Here is an 18,927-nt window from a genome sequence, read left to right on the forward strand (position 1 = left end):
ACAATGTCCAATCTCTCCCAAAGGTCGCAGGCGTGATGAGACTCGAGCTCGGAAATGTTTGTTATGCCATTTGTCAGTAATGATTAGAGCGCCACCTAGTGGGACGACTATAATCATGATTGAATGAGATGAAATGTTAGCTGGTGGTTAAATGCATGAATTCCGTCAATGTGACATCAGATCGGACGTGCTGGTTTTAGGTGTTGAGCGTGCGTCGACGTGCTGGGTTGCGAGGGCCCTCATATCGCTGCTTGCAGCTTTAATTGGTAGTAGGCTTTCGAGCCTATACAGCTTGGAGTAAGACAACATGCATGAAGAGGACGATGTGGACAAAATACTCATTTGCCTAATAATTCTGCACTCCCTGTATAAGAATTTGATCTCATTCGACACTTAATTTTGTTGTAGCCGTTAGGTTGGCTGCAGGACAAATTATACCTCAGTGCTGCTTATAACCACATGTACACGTCTGACTGATCGTTGGATTTCAATCAGCAGATCACAAGGTCCTCAGACAGTCCATGTTGGCTCACTGGCACAGCTTATTGGGAAACCTGTTCCTACAAATAAAGGCAGCAGGTCAGCCGTTAACTTTAACTTAAATTGTCCTGTTCCATTTTCACCATAACTCTGACCTTCAAGAGCACTGGACTGATATTAACATCATTTGAACAGATGCAACAACGCAGTTAAAGAATAAACACATCACATCTCAGTGACAATTATGCTTAACCTGTATAACTTATTTCCAAGGTCCAAAAGGACCTTTAATCCTCCAAACAATGATCAGAAACATCCAACTGATCCTGCACTGTGAAGCAATTAAACTTAGCAACCAACAGGGGCAAAAATGCTTCTGCGTCACATTTGCTTCACCTCATCTACCATCATCACTGTCACTCCTCATTGCATGCTGACCAGCAGAGCTGAAATGGCATAAGTATAATCTCAGAATAAGGAGAGTGAGAGGACATGTGAAAGGTCGGCAGTGCAGAGCGGAGAAAAGCACATTCATGAGCTGTCGTGGATCATCAGGCTAGCGTGGCCTCCTGCTGGCAAATCACACAGTTGAGCACACCGTGGGCATGCAGCTGGCCAGAGCAATGACACGTACTGTTGACTAACACCATCTCAAACACTCCTGCACAGTCAAGACTTCACATGCTCTGATGAAACATATGCCAAAAGTATGGTTGAACTGTATGCCACAAAACTCCTATTTTAAAAATCTTCTCAGTACTTTTATTTTAAATTAAATGTTCCTATTAGATCTGCTTGTATATTATCTGGCTAAAGGTTTCTTTCACACCCATCTCCATAACCATTTAGTGCTCAACTAAATGGAAACTGGAACTTAAGCTTTCTGATGAAATGAAATAATTGCTCATGCTAATTAACTAAACGTAGTCCTATGTTTGACAACAGGTAAATGTTGTCAAATACTTGTCACCGTCATTCTGAAAGCCATCTGTATGGGCTCAAAATGTGGTCATAAGTATTTTGTACTTGTAAATCAGTTTTGTACTTGTAAATCAGGATTTGTGCGTGCGTAAAAAAGATTTGTGCGTGCGTAAAAAAGATTTGTGCGTGCGTAAAAAGGATTTGTGCGTGCGTAAAAAGGATTTGTGCGTGCGTAAAAAGGATTTGTGCGTGCGTAAAAAGAATTTGTGCGTGCGTAAAAAAGATTTGTATGTGTAAAAAGGATTTGTGTGTGGACTTAGCCAAAAAAACCCCTGCAAGTTACAAGTACGAATTTTGACCCTATTTTTCTTCCTGTCATCTGATTGGTCAATGTCATGTCAATCACAAATGTAACAATCAATCAGAGAACAGATGGGTTTGGCTGTCGGAGGGCACTTTTTGAACTGCAGGTCCTTGAAGGGTAATACAGTTTGAAGCTGGAGGATCTCTATATAAATATCTGATAGCAGCTAGGTCCCCTAACTTTCAGCAGCTGTTGAAAGGATAAAGTTGTGGTATGTCAGTGGTTAGAAATACCATTATTACTTTAGGATTAGTTTAACACAAAGTCAGGGCTGACCCGGGACCATTGCTGTGAGTCACAGTGCGCAGCATAAAGGTCCTTTCACATCGGACGCAGGATGTGCTGCTAATGCTAACTGCTAACTAAAAGCAAAGGATCCAGAATTTGTTGCGCTGGCTGCTGAGCTCTGTGGGTTTTTGCAGCAGCTCTACCTGTACTAGATGCACCTGCTCCTTGTCGTTTCTATCTCTGACTTTATGTCCTCTACAACAGTTTGTGGTTTTTTGCTAGTTCTTCAAATGTTCAATAAAAACATGTATGCTAATTCATAACGAAGAAAGCTTTGTAATGAAGACTGTCATTTCCAAAACACTGCCCCCCCCGGTCCATAGCGCTGTTGAAAAGGCTGTGGAAGTCCCTGTATAAAGCAGGTAGACCTGTGACACAAAAATCACCAAACTCGGACGACCACAGACTGTTTTCCTTTGTGGTGATGAAGGAAAACGCTGGGTTGGCATGTAAAAGGGCATTTATTCCCTTAAAGGACCTGTAGTTCAAAAAAGTGCCCCTCCGACAGCCAAACCCATCTGTTCTCTGATTGGATTGTTACATTTGTGATTGACATGACATTGACCAATCAGATGACAGGAAGAAAAATAGGGTCAAAATTCGTACTTGTAACTTGCAGGGGTTTTTTTGGCTAAGTCCACACACAAATCCTTTTTACACATACAAATCTTTTTTACGCACGCACAAATTCTTTTTACACATACAAATCTTTTTTACGCACGCACAAATTCTTTTTACACATACAAATCTTTTTTACACATACAAATCCTGATTTACAAGTACAAAACTGATTTACAAGTACAAAATATTTATGACCACATTTTGAGCCCATACATCTGTCCCACATTAGAACACTTATTCAGTACAAGGAGGGATAGTCTCAGCTTGTTTTTTGTTTTTTTTAGATCCAACTCTGCGTTGGTGCAGACATGACAGTGGCTTCACAGCTTTCCACCTCTCCATCCCCAGTAAGTGATGTCCATGGCAGAAGCTCACGAATTTCACAGGATAGTAAAGTAAACACACAACTTGTCTGTCACACACACACACACACACACCATAGTTTAACATGGAGCTGGAGTTTGCTCTTTGCCATTTGTTGAGACAAAGAGGCTGAGCATTACAGAGATGTGATAAGAAAACGTTTTTCTTATCAGATAATTAAATTTTTTCTTTAAAAAGAGGATACAACAGAAATCAATGTGTGAATGTGAAGAAACAACTGCTATAACTTCATGCCCAAAACATCTTTGTACTGTGTTGAATGTTCAGTAAACTGTTCTGCAAGGGCTGGGCCACACTTTCAACACCAATCTGTACCAAAGATGTACAACGGCCAATGTAAACCTATGTTTTACCAGGCAAAAGAACATTTCAACACACACAAAATTTTTGTTTAAAAATTACAAGGGGGGGGGCTACAAAAGCTATCTTTAAGATAAAGAAATACAGTTTCTGGATGCAAAATGTTCCATATTTAACCAGAAGAAAAGTATTTTATACCAAATCATTACTAATTTCACAGTTAAATGTTAAACGGCATTTATCTTTGGGTAACACTGCTTCTTGGTAAATGTCAAAACAGGGTTTAATTATGACTAAGCTGGTATCGTTCATTGTACAAAAAAACCAAAACAAAACAAAAAAACAAAAACAAAAAACATGTCAGATAATTCCAGTGTTTCACACTCAAAAGCTAGAAACTTAGCATTTGCATAATATTTCAGGAAAGCATTAATAAATCTCAATTTCACCAATTTTTTCCAACCAATATAGTTTTCAACCTAGTGGCCTCGAGAGATCCTGTGATGAAGGTACCTAGGAACAATACGACTTTTGTTTAGCACCACAAACTAATACACAAAGGAAAGCACTGAAAGATTACATTTCTTTCTATAGACATTAGTATGATACCTGTCTGCTGCTTAACTGCTAAAGTGTTGAGGCCCCATGGGATGCCAAAACCAATTCAATGCTTCTTGGCAACAAGAGACCATAGAAAAGCTTCACATTTCAACAGCAGTGACGTATTAAGCAGTTAAAAATGTTAATCTGGCCAGCCCACACGTTAATATTAGCTGCTTAACTATTAGCAATTACCCGCTAGGCACAATAGCCGTGTGTAAAGTTATCAATAAGTTAGCAGCGAGCAGCTATAGCAAATAAAACATTAACATTAATATAGGAGCTAGACTTCTTCCTTTTTATTTCACTGATGTTGTTGTGTGTATTGTGGCAACCTTAATTTTAAAAATATTTTTATGCATCTTAATTTTGCCACCCCCCATAATATCAAGTATCAGTTAGTTTAAAATCCACCCAAGTCCCACATTTTTTTTTCTTATATAGCTCTCATTTTTTGATCCGCTTACAACTCAAATGCTCTTACTTTGCAGCACTGTTTTTGCCCTTTCCTTAGGATGTATATTATCAGCTGATATTAGCTACATGCCAGTTTATCAGTATTGTCACTTATAACTGCTGACAAAAGAAAATGTTAAAAAGTAAATAGGACATGGGAGAAAGACATTTCAGCAAAGTTACAAGTGTTATGTTGCAAGTTTTATCAACCGGTGGGCACTCTAAAACTTCTCTGTTGGCAAAACACATTTGGAACATCATAAACAACCAGCTGGATCTGAGACCATTGTAAATGAGTAAATAAATAAACGAACAAGTTTAAGCTATAGAGAGATGGATGCAGTAGAACATCGGGTTTATAAATCACCAAATATCCACATCAGTCTTTACATAAACTTTATCGGTTAGGCTCTTATCCGGGGGTGGGGAACTCAAGGGCCGTGTCCTGCAGGTTTTACTTATCACCCCGGGTCAACACGACTGAATCAAATGATCAGTTCATTACGAAGCGTCTAGAGAACTTCAAGACATGTTGAGGAGGTAATTTAGCTATTTGAATCAGCTGTGTTGGATCAAGGACACATCTAAAACCTGCAGGAAACTGGCCCTCGAGGCCTGGAGTTCCCCGACCACTGCTCTAATCTAAAGGTAGGAGAAGTCACAAGGTCTCTGTAGGTGGACCTGTTGAAGAATTATTAATAGTTGCCTGCAGAAGCCTTTGTTTCCAGATCTCTTACCTGCTCAGCTGTGGGTAGTATGTGACTGCTATTTTTGTCTCTGTTGCTAAAATGTTTATCAGTAGGAATGCATTTTAAGTGCTTTATTTGTCTACTGCCCCTTCTCAAAGGAACAAAATATCCCTGAAAACACTAATCATGAAAGCAGCAAACTACCACTGAAGAGAAAAAGGAGATCATTTCTCAGTCTGGTCTAATATCCTGACTGTCCATGGAGTGACTCATCAGAAAAAGACAGGGAAAAGGCACAGAGTTAAATACAAGTATCATTCAGCAAGAAGAAAAACACCAAGGACGTGATGGCTGGTGGTAGCTAACAGATTAGAGAAGGGAGCTTCTAAGCAGGAGGCCAATGATTTGAATCACGAGGTCAGCAAGGACAAAGTATGAATAAAATAAATGAGTAATGCTCCCTTTATAAATTACTGTTGAGACACCCTTGAGCAAGGCACTTAACTTTCAGAAGCAGCACCGAGCCGTGGTTATGGTAAAGACAAATTGGTCTTTTCTGTCTGTCGCGACCTTAAAAATACCCTAATATACATCCAAGTAAAGCAATATGTTACCTATGGTGACTTAATACTAAGAGCTCCATGTCACATCTTCTACTGTAGTGAATCAGCAATAATCCTGGGAGAGCTGGCCCTGTGTCAGCCACAAATCCACGGTATGATTACTTTGCTCCTCTGGTTGACTTTACCTCAGTAAACAGCCATCCAGCAGACGGCCGAAACATAAGACCTCAGTCATGAGGGATGAAACTTGTCTGGAACGTCAAATGGATGGAAACTTGGGGGGGTCCTGGCTCAGAGAAGACTGCAAAGCGGGCCTTTTTGGAGCAGATTGGAAGGGAAATGAGAATGTGAGATTAAGGATGGACTGGCTGACAGCGACTGCAGAAAGAGGAGAAGGGGGGGAAAAAATTAATCGCAGAGAGAGAAAGCATGAGAGACAGATGATGGCAAGCCGCCAGGAGATCAAAATCTTCCCCAAAAACTTCAAAAGGAAATTGTTCTGGCACAATACCTTTATTCTCCTGTCCCATTTCACATTTTATAGTTCAGTTCACCCCCATCAATAAACAGACAACATTATGCATTTGGCTTTATAGTCAGCTGACACTCTTCCAGCTGATTGGTCTGTTTATAATAAATTCTAACATTTTATAGGAAATGTTTAAGGTTATATGACAATTCAGGCATCACAATAACACAAGGTCACATCAGCAGCTCTGCATCTGGAGGGAAACTTGGACCAGTCCTTGCATTTACATGGAAACCATAATACAGGAACAGCAATCCCAAAGATTTATAAAGTTAATGGCCTGTTCAAAAAGTTCATTTAAAAAAAAAAAAAAAAAAAGGCTGAAAAGTCTTTGGCACATTGTACTTCCAGTCTGGACAAGGCCTTTGAAAAATTCCAACTTTGAAAACCAGGTGCGATCAGCTTCTGTAGTAGAGGGGAAGAAGGCCAAATGTGCCTCCAGAGTTTGCTACCAATTCCTCACTTTCCTTTAGAGGGTACATTTGTTTCTACAATAGGGCACAGACGGGGGGCTGAATCCTTGGGATTTGTGGACGAAGACTGCTACACTGAAATTAACAGAGAGCGATGCCATTATGTGTCCCAGTAATCAAATCACAGTTCTTGTAATATTATTATCAGAAAATCTATTAATCTGACCTGTAAAGACGAGGAAAGGATCCCTGACTCTATGTCACTCTCTGAGATACGATAAACCCAAAGAAGAGACCAGAATCAGCGACTGTGTCTTCAGTCTTTTAAGTCAATGTAAAGTGTATTCCATTTATTCCACTTTCAAATTAGCCTTAGGATGACCTCATTAATATCTCATTTGGACTAGATACCATAGCTGGCTGCGGTCCAGCTTAAACTCATGAGGGACTGGGGGTGTTTTTCCCCTTCATAAACAGTTCCTCCGGTGCAACACTTACATTAAAATGTTCCAAGCTGCATGGAGTCTGACCTCAGCTCCTGCCATTCATCTGTGGCGTGAACCTGTAGTTCCTCAGAAGCACGTGGCCTTTCAGCAGTTGTCAAGAACTATTACCGTGACGCCTCACAGCCCCCCATCACCCTTACAGTGCTTATCAAACAGCCAGAGATAAGTTGGCATCAGTGGCATGTGTGCCCTGACAGAACACGGAAGAATAGGCTGACAAGCATTATATAAAGTCTCTTCCTAATGGTTTAAGAATGACCATTGACCAGGTACCTTTGAGCTTAAGAGTCAGGACGAGGCCATATTGCTAAACATCTTCCAGCATTCACACATACATCTCATTAAGAAGTCATACACCAAGTTCTTGGATCCAGCAAGACACATGGATGTGAAACAATCAATAGGCGTTTTAATGTCATCAATACCATCTCTCAATCCTTTTGTTTATTTTTTACCCAGTTTGATATCAATGTGTTAAGTAGGGATGGGTATCGTTTAGGTTTTATCCGATACCGGTGCCAAACCGGTACTTTTGAAACGGTGCCGGTGCTTAAACGGTGCTCAAACCGGTGCTTAAAGAATGGAGAACACAAAATTGGTCCAAAAACCTCTCATGTTCAGATGATTTTTTGTAAAAAGAAAACAATGTTAGCCTTTTCTGCAGCTATAGGGCATATATGGTATCACTCTTGGCTGGAAGCAGTGCTTAAACAATGGAAAAAACACAAACTTTGTCCAAAAACCTCTCATGTTTAACTGTTTTCCACTTTTTCTTTGGTGATTTTAGCCTTTTTGGCCAGGGTGAAGGGAGTATCTGACATCAAACAAGAAGACAGCCGCATGTAACTACGACAGTGTTTGCTAGTTCACCTTACATGCATTAATGTAATAATGTGGTTAGCCTACTCAATGTTAATTACACACGAACAACATGAAGCTACTCACGCAGAGGAGAACGGCTGCTGCTGCCATCATCATCCGTCATCATATCTGCTACACTGATAGGGCTAGGGGCCAGGACTCTACTCTTCGGGTTTTTGGGGGATGTTGCTAACTCCGGGTCCGATAACAGGCACCACACCCACAGTAGATGTGCACGGTGTGAGGTCTCGCAGCAAGCTATCAAACACGGCGCATTTCTCGGCTTTAAAAAAAAAACGCTATGCGTCGCCAGGTGTTTCATCAGATTTGAGGTGTTACCTCCTTTGACAGTATCACAGTATCACCTTAAAGCACTTGTTGCAGGCTGCTGAGTTTGCATCTTTTGCTGTGAAGTACAGCCAGACTTTTGACCGCTTCGCCTTGGGCATTTTTAATCTGTAGCTCTGCTCTAAAAGAACGTCGTACCTGGCCCGCCTACTATCCTCGGAAACGTAAAATGATTGGCTAGAATTGGCTCAGGAAAAAAAAAAGCACCGAAATAAAGCACCGAAATGTGCGCTGCTTTTCGGTCTGGTTACTACCGTTTATGTCAGAACACCGGTACCCATCCCTAGTGTTAAGTTCTGACATAAAATGCCCAATTTTGCAACAGTAAAGAATCCTTCAAATAATTCCTGAATCCAAATCCAAAATCCGTTCAGCTGAAGTTTATCACTTGTAAACTGGGCCTAACCTTACCTATGGTTAAACTAGAATTACATTTCCCTACCTTTCTGAGAAATTCTACTAACAAACAGACAAACCAAATCACTCACATAACCTCTTCATTTTTTTTAAACTGCAAATTACAAAAAAGCTAATTTTGTCTGAGTTATTATCATTACATAAAAAAGATTGCTAAAGCCATATAATCAGTTTGTGGACTGATGTTCTGAAGACTTGAGTTTAGCCATTTTTAAACCTTGGTATCAAAAACAAAGGATGAATGAGACTGAGAAACGAAGAACACTGCACACTCATACTTTTACACAATCTCACTACATTTTGCACCCACAAGAGCAGCCCCTGGATGGCTGTTGGAAAGAATGCAGGTTTAAGGCACTACTGCATTTCCAGACTTGGCCGTGTTTACTTCTTTATCAACAGTCAGTAGTTTGGTTTTTTCAGTAAGTCTCCTTGCCCTATGGTTTGGGGTTTTTTTTACCTTAACTCTTCCATGACTATTAGTCTCTTCATTTTTTTCAACTCATTCACCCAGTCACCTTCTCTCAGCTGTGAGTTAAATAATCAAACTGCCTTCTTTGTTGTGATGATTCCAACAAACTGGGGGGAATTTTGAAAATGGCTTGCTAATACTCACCTCCAGGAGCATGTTTTGAATACTCAATGGGATAATAACTTTGGGGTGTTCATGTGGTCACAGCCATGCGGCACATGGGGGAGAAGGAAAGGACAAAAGAAAACAATAACAACAAATCCAAACACAAGTGTCCTGCATGAGTCAGCTCCAAGCAGCCACTCGTCCACACACCTGTTCTGTGATACAGACACACAAATACATTCCTTCTAAACAAGATTTCTGCCTCTGAAAACAACTTGTGTTAAAAATTACATCAGCCTTTATTCCTCTCTGTTGCTATCTGCAGTTTGGTGATGTTCATTTTCAGCGTTCCTCCTTGTACTTTAAAACACATGCTCAGGGGCTCATAAGAGGCTAAAAACAACTAATGAGGGAGTTGTTAAGAAATATGAGGAAGAGGATGGGAAAATGAGAGACATGAGAAGTTAGCGGTTTCCATTCTGGGACACGGACACAACATGCGGCTCTTTGAAACAACCAAAACTATTGTTAACCACAGTTTGGCCTACAGAGAGATTCCAACAGCTGGCTTCAATTAAGGGCTTTCTTTAAGGAGGCAGGCCTCCTGCACACACGCACACACACACACCCCCCAAGTAAAATCAAGATCTCAAATGTCCACAGAAGCGGTTTTGACACTGAGCTTTGTCTGGATGAATGTGAGCATCACAAATGAAACATGCAACAGGAAATGTCTGACAAACATTGCTGTGCTATGTTAGCCATGTCAAATAGAAGTAGAAGTAAATCCGACACTTCTTCAGGACACATTCCTGTGGAGATGGCAGCGCTACATGAACTGAAGACAATATCTACCTATCTACACACACACACACACACACACACACACACACATAAACACATACATAGCTTTCATAGATACATCATGCTTTCATGCATGATGTATCTAAACAAGGCCAATGCTAGACCTTGACACTTTGATGGTAACATTACAGTGTGGCTGCTCATGCAGGAGGCATTTCAGGAACCTCAAGGCTTGTGCAACAATGTTACACTGAATCTTGGAAAATAAGGCCACAAGAAATGCATTGCACATCATGACCCCCAGAGAGAGTAAAGTAACACAGCATTCATTTTCACTCCCACACTCAGCTCTACATGAGGCTGAAATTTTGTTCATGTGTACACTCACTACGGATGATGACACAATTATTAACCTGTTAAACTGTAAGGAATCTTAACAGCTTTGCCAAACATCACAGTTTTGATGACTTACATTACATTATTTTACTTTTAATTATTTTTTATTGTTATTTTTTTCTGAGGACCTCTGATGCTAATGGTCAATTGTGTATCATTTTTGCTGGATAACAGCCTGCAGTTGTTTGTTGTAGTTTTCAACAAGTCTCACACACGTTTACGGAGATCTCAGCCTGTTCTTCTTTAGCGATTGGTCTTTGATGGTCTTCAGGCATGGACCGTGGTCTTCAGTTCATCCTACAGATTTTTCAAAGGAATTCAAGTCAGTAGCATTCACTTTGCTCTTTTGGATGTAGTTCTTCACAAGAAGTGGCGTATGTTTTGGGTCATTTGTCTGACTAAAGCGATAATGTAGACCCACTTTTGCTCCTGACTGCTTGAGGTTCTCTTTTAAAATCTTCATATATCCTTCTTTATTCATATTTCCTTCTAGATGAGACTCCCAGTTCCAAATGCACTGAAGCGCCCCTACAGCATAATAGTCCCACCACCGTGTTTCACTGTGGGGATGGTATTGTTGGGTTGCAAGTTACTCCCTTCTCCAAACATAAGCAGTGTTTTTATTGCCAAATGAATGAGACAAAACTAGAGTCCATTTTCGTCTGATTCTATCAGAAGTAATAGTAATTTCTAGTCACTTCAGATGCTCACCTTGGAGTTGAGAAACATTTAACTTGAGACTTGTCAGTGATTATTTTGCTGTCACTGAATATCACTGACTTCCTGTGATCACCACATCACAGCATTACTAACAGAATTCATTCAACTTTTTCTCTATGGGGTTAAAAGATTTCTTACCATCTGTTTCCATGTTGCACATCATTCAACATTCCCCTTTTTTTTTTTTTTCCTTACACAAAAACCCACGTTGCTATGTCACCACCAAACACAGTGTGGGATGGGTCTTACCTCCACATTAAACAAGCACTGACACATATTTGTGTCAAAAGAAACACCATCAAGCACAACCTGCTTGTCAAAAAGTGTTTTGCCATAAGTGAAGTAAAATTGAAAGGATGTAAATAAAATTTGCACAATAGATATCTGAAAATAATTTGGACACAAACAGACCTCCATAGAATAAGCAGCCGTTCAAAGTATCTGCAAAAACAGGCTTTCCCTTCAGAAGATATCATGTTTTAATGGAAAACAGAGGCTTCATCCACGCTACATAACAGCCACACATCGTAAGCTATGATGGTTTTGTCAGGTGGTACATCCAACCTGCTGCACGAACACTGTCAAACCCGTGTCCTCTGAGTTCATGACACATGTCACAAGTGCACTCTGTGTTTAAGCAGCTATCATATGTCTTCGCCATTTGCCACCAGACTCGCTCAGACTGGGTGTCTATGGAGCTCGCGTTTATTTACCAGCCATTCTCTGTGTGCTTCTCTGCGCGTGTGTGACAATCATGATGTGGCATCAAATAAATGCTACCCCATCAGCAGCAGCGCTGAATGATAATCCTCTCTCATGCAGAGTGGGAGTAGCAGCAGCAGCAGGAGGAATAAGCGAGCGCCATTCCAAACCCATGCACGTCCACGAATGCAGCACAAATTCAGATTCAGCTGAACGCGCCTGCTGGCGTTAATAAAACCTGACCACAGACACCCTCTAATAAGGCGAACACGGCACTGCAAGCAGGCACGTACCGGTTACTCGATACAAGCCGTTATGGAAGCAAAGTTGGTGTTATTTTGTAGTTTTCATTGTTTCATCTCACCCCCCCCAAAAAAAAAAAAAAAAAAAAATTACACTCACTCCTCTCACAATATTTCAGAATGAAGAAAGGGGCTTCTTACCTCATGGTGAAAGTGGTGTCAGGACAAATATGTCACAGAGTCCTTTGAATAACGACGACGGCTGAGTTGCTGTGTAGTTTTCACCAAAGTTCGCCGCTCGGTTCAACGATACAAGCGACCTAAGATGAATGGGGACTCCCGACGACGGCGTGACAAGAGGTTTCACAGTTTGCGGGCTATCCGATAAAAGTACAAAAAAGGAAAATAAAAAAAGAAAATGGTGGCTTAAAAAGAAACAGTCGACTCCTACATGTTCTAGAGCATAGCTGCTCCGCTGCTGGCACTGAGTCACTGGGAACTAAAGCGGAGAATCGCAGCGTTTCTCGGCTGTTTCTGACGCACTCAGTTCTGTGTGATGCGGCGCTGTGCCGCTCGGATACCGGTCTGCTGCCGCTGGCTGCTGGCCGCAACATGTGCTGCGTTTAAGGACCCGCTGTAAGCTCCTACTCTGAAGTTTCGCGGGAATAAATATGCACAAATATAAAAACAAACAAACAAACAAATGAATGAATTTTACCAGCGCCAGGTGTGTCTACAAAAAAGTATTGCCTTTCGCTAACCATCTTGAAACTCCTTCAGGCACTTATTGGGGCAGTTTTTCTAAACGAACTTTGATTTAAATGGTCACATCATGGACATAAAATCGGCCTGTCTAGCATCAGCACGTATGTAATAAAAACTGTTTAAAAGGTTTGCCCCAAAATAACGTTTTAATAACCTTTCTTCACTTGCAAGTTATGTGTTCTACCACCAACTTTGCTGTCGTGGAAATCTCTAATGGGTTTCAATCTAGGACTGGTTCAGGTTTCTTCATGTATTGTACCTCTTATAAAATGAAGCATATTTTGGAAAAACACAACAGAAGGCTAATTTAGTTCGAAACATAACTCAGGCAACAGCACCCGGCTTGCTGCTTTTTTTTTCATGCGACCCGGCATAAGTTTGTTATTTCGCACTGTACCTGAATGCAGCAATTTACGCAGCTTGTCAGACGTCTCACGTGCAGGTTGCCCTTGACAACTGAGGTGGATAACTTTTTCAGTGTTTCTGCGTTGACTGGTTCCTGTAAGGAGTTGGTTATGTCTTTAATAATACTCCCCTGTTCTTTATTTTAATTTACACACTTCTGGACTTATAGACAATAGTTCAAATGGGTTTCATTATGATTTACACACATTCACAACGTTTTACTCATATCTTTGATAATTTTAAGGAACCATGTATGTCTCAATTATGTAATTATGTTAGTCAGTCTAACTGAAAACAGTAGGAAAGCAAGCAAGCAACAACCGTTATACATTTATTTCCCAACTTTTTTTCTTCTTATTGTTTGTTTTGTTGTGTTTTGCTCTTTACTCTTGGGTGGAGGTAGAACAGCTCTCTCCTGGGGAAAAACTAAAAAGCTTCCAAAAAAACTTCCTGGCAATCACCCCCCCCGTCCCACAGCTGCTTTATACATCATGTAATGACTCTGAGTTTTTTTCTAAACACAGAGTCTCTGTGGCACTCTCGTTCTGCGCATTAAGTGACTTTTGCTCTCTTAAAGATGACTACCATGGAGCCATGAACCCATTCCCTCCAGCCAGCTCTTGCATTGTATTCATACTTTTTGGTCAAACTTGTGTGACAATAAACCTTGCTTCACTGAGTTTTTCTCATTAAGCCACTCCTGTGTTGTCATTGTCATGTTGGAAAGTGAACCTTCAAGTAATTGTAAGGTTCTGAATGCTGTGGAACAGGTTTTCACTGAGGATGTCTCTGTACTTTTCTACTTTCAGCTTTCCCTAAACCCTAATTAGTCTCCAGTCCCTTCTGCTGAAAAATAGCCAGACACTGTGATGCCACCATGCTTCACTGTAGGGATGATATTGAGTAGGTCATAAGCTCTGCCTGGTTTCCTCCAGACATAATATTTAGAACTGAGGCCAAAAGGTTTCATCAAACAACAGAATCATGTTTGATCACAGTCTAAGAGTGGTTTAAACTCCGGGCAGGCTTTCATGTGTTTTGCACTGAGGGGAGGCTTGTATTTGGGTACTGGACTTATATGTTTCCGTCACTAAATTTCAGGGTTGTGTATTATACATTTCACTGCATACATTTATTTCACAGCTGGACCTATATTGCATATTAATCATAAAGCCCAGATCTATGGAGAGCTCCAGTGATGGTTGTCCATGTGGTGTTCTTCTTCTGTCCTTTAGTCCAAGTGATCATTAGGTCCTTGGTCATCTCTCTCACTATAGCCCCTCCCCCTCTCCTGCTCACTTCGGCAGGGTGACCAGCTCTTGGAAGGATGCTTGTTGGGCTTGTTTTTTCCACTCATATATATAATCAGCTGTGAAACCTTCTATAGAGAGCTGTGTGTCTTTCCAGATCGCATCAATCAAGGTGTAGAAACATCTCAGCAATAATCAAGAGAAATGTGAGGCACCTGATCTAAATTACAAGTGTTTTTGCCAAAGGCTATGTAAATGTGATATTTCAGGATTTTTTTTCTGATTTTACTACATTTACAAAAATTATTTTTGGTAGTTTTCATTGTTTCATTATGGGGTATTGAGTAACTTATTAAAATGAAAAAACTGAAGGGTATCTAAATGCTTTCTAAACACACTGTAAAAGGAAAGCTGGAAACATTCAGACTTTAGTGTGATTCAGTGGTTCTCAAGCTTTTAACAGGCTTCGTCTCATAAAGAATCCCTCCTTACTCTGATTGGAATTTTTATTAATGTCTTTGACTGAGAAAATATATTTGAGAATTTTACTTTCAAGTACACACACACACAAAAACAACTTGTAGCCCTCCCCACAAAGACAAACGGGTGTCAGAAACACGGACAGCTGATGTTCTGCTGCAGGTGGTGCCTGACACAAACCGTGTGATTTACTGCTGGTCACTCTCTCAACTGCGGGTGTGTGTTTATGTGTGAGTGGACTGATTTGGGAGTTCATGCTGGTGTGGTAAAAACGCTGACTGCTGATCCCTGCCGATTATTAATGTGCAAGTCAGCGAGACACAAAATCGTCATCCTGTTGTCACCATTACAGATCTGCAGCCACAGGGTGTGTTTCTATTTTAACTGGTTGCTTGAATTTCAGCCATATGTGTGTGTGACACATCACATGTCCATCATCAAGGGAAGTCCTGTAAGTCACTTATACACAAAAGGGCTAAAAGAAGCTTATCAGAGTGAGGCTGAATCAGTTAGTCCACAAAACTGAAAGGACTATTTCTTTATGTAGCTGAAGGAGATCCTCCTCCTCCCTGAATTGTATAAGTGCACAAGTGTAGAAGTGCACAAACCACTCCTGTGTGTCGTTGTGGTTTTAAACTAGGCAAAGGGAAAGACCTGACTCTGTAGTTGTTGTAGACTGGAAGTGGAAGGTGGCAAATCCCAAAACGTAACAGATTACACATTCTATTATCCTCTTCTAGGACATCTAACAGCTTCCTAGAAATATCATTATCAAACTGTATGTAGTGGAAAGGACAAACAGACTTTTACCACAACAGCTATAGGCAGCTATAGTTTGCAATGTTGCCTCTGAGATGCAGGTTCTTCATGCTAAAAGCCTGTGTTTTGTCAGTCTGTTCATAAAGGGTCCTGTCGCTGTGTTCTTCTTTGAGGATGGAGTCCCCATGGGTGCGTACGTGTGGAAACACTAACACCATCCATCCTAAAATCCGGAATCAATACAAGTCATCCACTCGAGTGACTGAGCTGTGACTGACTCAACCGATGATGAATGAGCCGTCAGCACAACGCCTACTCCTCACCAGCTCTGTTATTGTGACATCTAACACAATGAAGCAATAAATGTCATTAGATCTGAGGCAAATGAAGCGTACTCTCACTGCAAACTGCTCAAGGGGAAAGGGCACCATCCAAATCCTGATGCGAGCAGCCTGATCTGAACTCAGTTTTGTTGCATCAGTTTTCTTCTGTGCTCATTAGGTCTCTAAAGTTCACCCCAGACTAATATGCCGGTGAACTCTGTCTGCCATCTAGTGTGGAGACCATGAAATGATCTCCACAGCATTACCAACATTCTGCCAGTGTTAAAAAAAACACTGGCAGAATGGCAGAAACACTCTTTGTATTTGGGTACTGTACTTCTTTTTTACACTTCACACTTAATTCACTAAATTATTTTTCTAGTATCTTAGGTGCATTGGCATTTATTAGTCCTAATCCTCTGAGCTCTAAGACAGGGGCGGGGAACTCCAGGCTTCGAGGGCTGGTGTCTTGCAGGTTTTACATGTGTCCTTGATCCAACACAGCTGATTTAAATGGCCAAATTACCTCCTCAACATGTCTTGAAGTTCTCCAAAGGCCTCATAATGAACTAATCATTTAAATCAGGTTTGTTGACACACGGTGATATCTAAAACCTCCAGGAGGTCCCTTGAGACCTGGAGTTCCCCACCCCTGCTCTAAGACATCAAGTCATAAATGGAACCCTAAGTTTTTAGGAAAAAAGTGAGAAGATTTAGATGTGTTTCAGTTAAAATTATTATTTTCTTTGCTCCTTGGTTGTGAAGACTTGGGAGAACAATTTCATAAAAACAAAAATTACATACTGTGATAGCCCTGGGTAAGAGTTGGGGTTTCTTCAACCTCAGAGGATTCACAGTGACTGTTAAGGTTGTTTTTTATAGTGTTAATTTGAAAACCGTTATTTTGTAATTCTTGGTCCATTTACTACTTTGACTTTATCATCTTGTCAGTCTTTGTCTCAGTGCAGTTGTCTCTTTTTTCATGTTTGTTTCTCTGGGCATCCGTTTAGTTTCCTCAGTTTTGGTTTTGTTTTTTATTTATTTTTTTGTTTTTTGTTTTTTTTGCTCTGCTTCAATTACAAGATATTTTTACTGCTGCTATGCTTTTTTAACCAGTAAAGCTTAACAAATTAGTTGCAAAGACACAGAGATTCTATTTCCTGCAGTTGGGTTCACTTCACACCCCAACTCCTTGACATTTACGTGATAATAGTATGAAGGTGTAACCCTCTTTTTATGTGTTATTATGTGTAATGTCTCAATCAAAACAGAGTGCAGTCATGTGTAAATAATTTAGAAACTCTATTTAACTGATAAAAAGGAGTAGTGTTACTTTAGTACTGGTTTCCCGTTCCTGTCCTTTGTGTTCTTAATTCATATGTATCACTCTGGATGAAATTGCTCACTTCTTTAAAACTTTGTGTTGTGATTGTGATTTTCTCTTTTAATTTAACAGCCACATTTAACCCTCTACTGCATAGCGTTGCCCTGAGGCAACAAACCACATTTTCATGCCTTACACTGGCCCTTCAAAAAAAAAAAAACTTTTTTTTTTTTTTCAAATAATGCTACCAGGCACATCTCTTTCCAATAAAATGATGAGTTGAAGGTGGTGTGACTTTCATTTGGGGGGGGCAAGACCCCTTTCTGCAAGCTGCACTACATGAGAGACATCTCCATTAGGAGGCAAGATAAAGATCACTATTTTACATGTTTATAGTGAAATAAATGTATATTAAAAAAATACTTGTATGTGCATGAATATGTTAAGAAGCATATTTGATTGTTTGTTCTACTTTTTAAAATTTATTTATACAGTAAAACTGTTAATTTTCATTCGTTGCCTCAAGGCAACACTGCGCAGTTAGCCCAGTTTTTTTCAGGCAATATAATGCATTTGCATATGTGTGTAGAGATGTGTTTGTGTGCATTTATATGATCATAGTCAATGTTTTTTACTTTACAATCTACTCATAATTACAGGACATGGATGTAAAAACCTTTCATGCAAGGAAACCAAGGGAATGTGCACTTTCTGTCCTCAGAAAGTGAGGACAGTGAGCTTTCAGGGAGTGACAGTGAAGTAGAGGAGTGGATCCCTGAATGAGGTTTGAGGGACACTTAGGAGCTCAGGGGTCAGGGGTCAGTTGGTAAAGTAACTGTGTCTGTGTGTGTCTTAGTGCCCACATAGCAAGCAGGTCTGGCCAGGATCTGGTATCAAGTCGGCACTTTGAGTAATCTGGGAGAGTAGAAAAGCGCTATATAAAAATCAGTCCATTCACTGTCTGAACAGTTTCGGCATGTTACTTTTGCACTGTTTTGCATGTTCCGGCACATGTTGTTATTGCATGGCTTGATTAAGGTACACATTATGCTGACATCTGGGGCCAGAGCTGAAACTGTTCTGGGCCAGCACAGGGCCAGCAGTGTGTCTACAACTGGCCCGTGGCTGCACACCACCTACAGATGGCCCACATACCACAATGAATAATGGCCCTTTGGTGGCCCAGATCGGGTTTGCCAGAGGTAATCCACACATGGGCCAGCACAGGACGACCAGGGTGTCTGAAACTGGCCTTGTGCTGGCCCATGTGAGGGCCACCTCTGGCAAACCAGGTCTGGGCCACCAAAGGGCCGTCATTCTTTGCGGTATGTGGGCCATGTGTAAGCACATTGTGTGGGCCTGATCCCTGCCATACCACTATTGCTGTGTGGGTGTCAGTGTGTGTGGTCATGTATTACTTATTGTTGTGGGGACACAAAT

General features: G+C 40.7%; 1 protein-coding gene across 4 annotated transcripts in view; it reads right to left on the reverse strand.

The window, feature by feature from the left end:
- Positions 1 to 12,785, reverse strand: part of enah (ENAH actin regulator) — a 179,706-nt gene extending 166,921 nt beyond the window's left edge. For all 4 annotated transcript variants that reach the window (XM_039599025.1, XM_039599023.1, XM_039599022.1 and 1 more), the window contains exon 1: positions 12,383 to 12,785. In XM_039599025.1, coding sequence (XP_039454959.1) covers positions 12,383 to 12,387 — 5 coding nt within the window. In that variant the 5' untranslated portion in view covers positions 12,388 to 12,785. The remainder of the gene's footprint in view (positions 1 to 12,382) is intronic.
- Positions 12,786 to 18,927: the final 6,142 nt, after the last annotated feature.

This window comes from Oreochromis aureus, linkage group 15 (assembly GCF_013358895.1).
Source record: "Oreochromis aureus strain Israel breed Guangdong linkage group 15, ZZ_aureus, whole genome shotgun sequence".
NCBI lineage: Eukaryota > Metazoa > Chordata > Actinopteri > Cichliformes > Cichlidae > Oreochromis > Oreochromis aureus.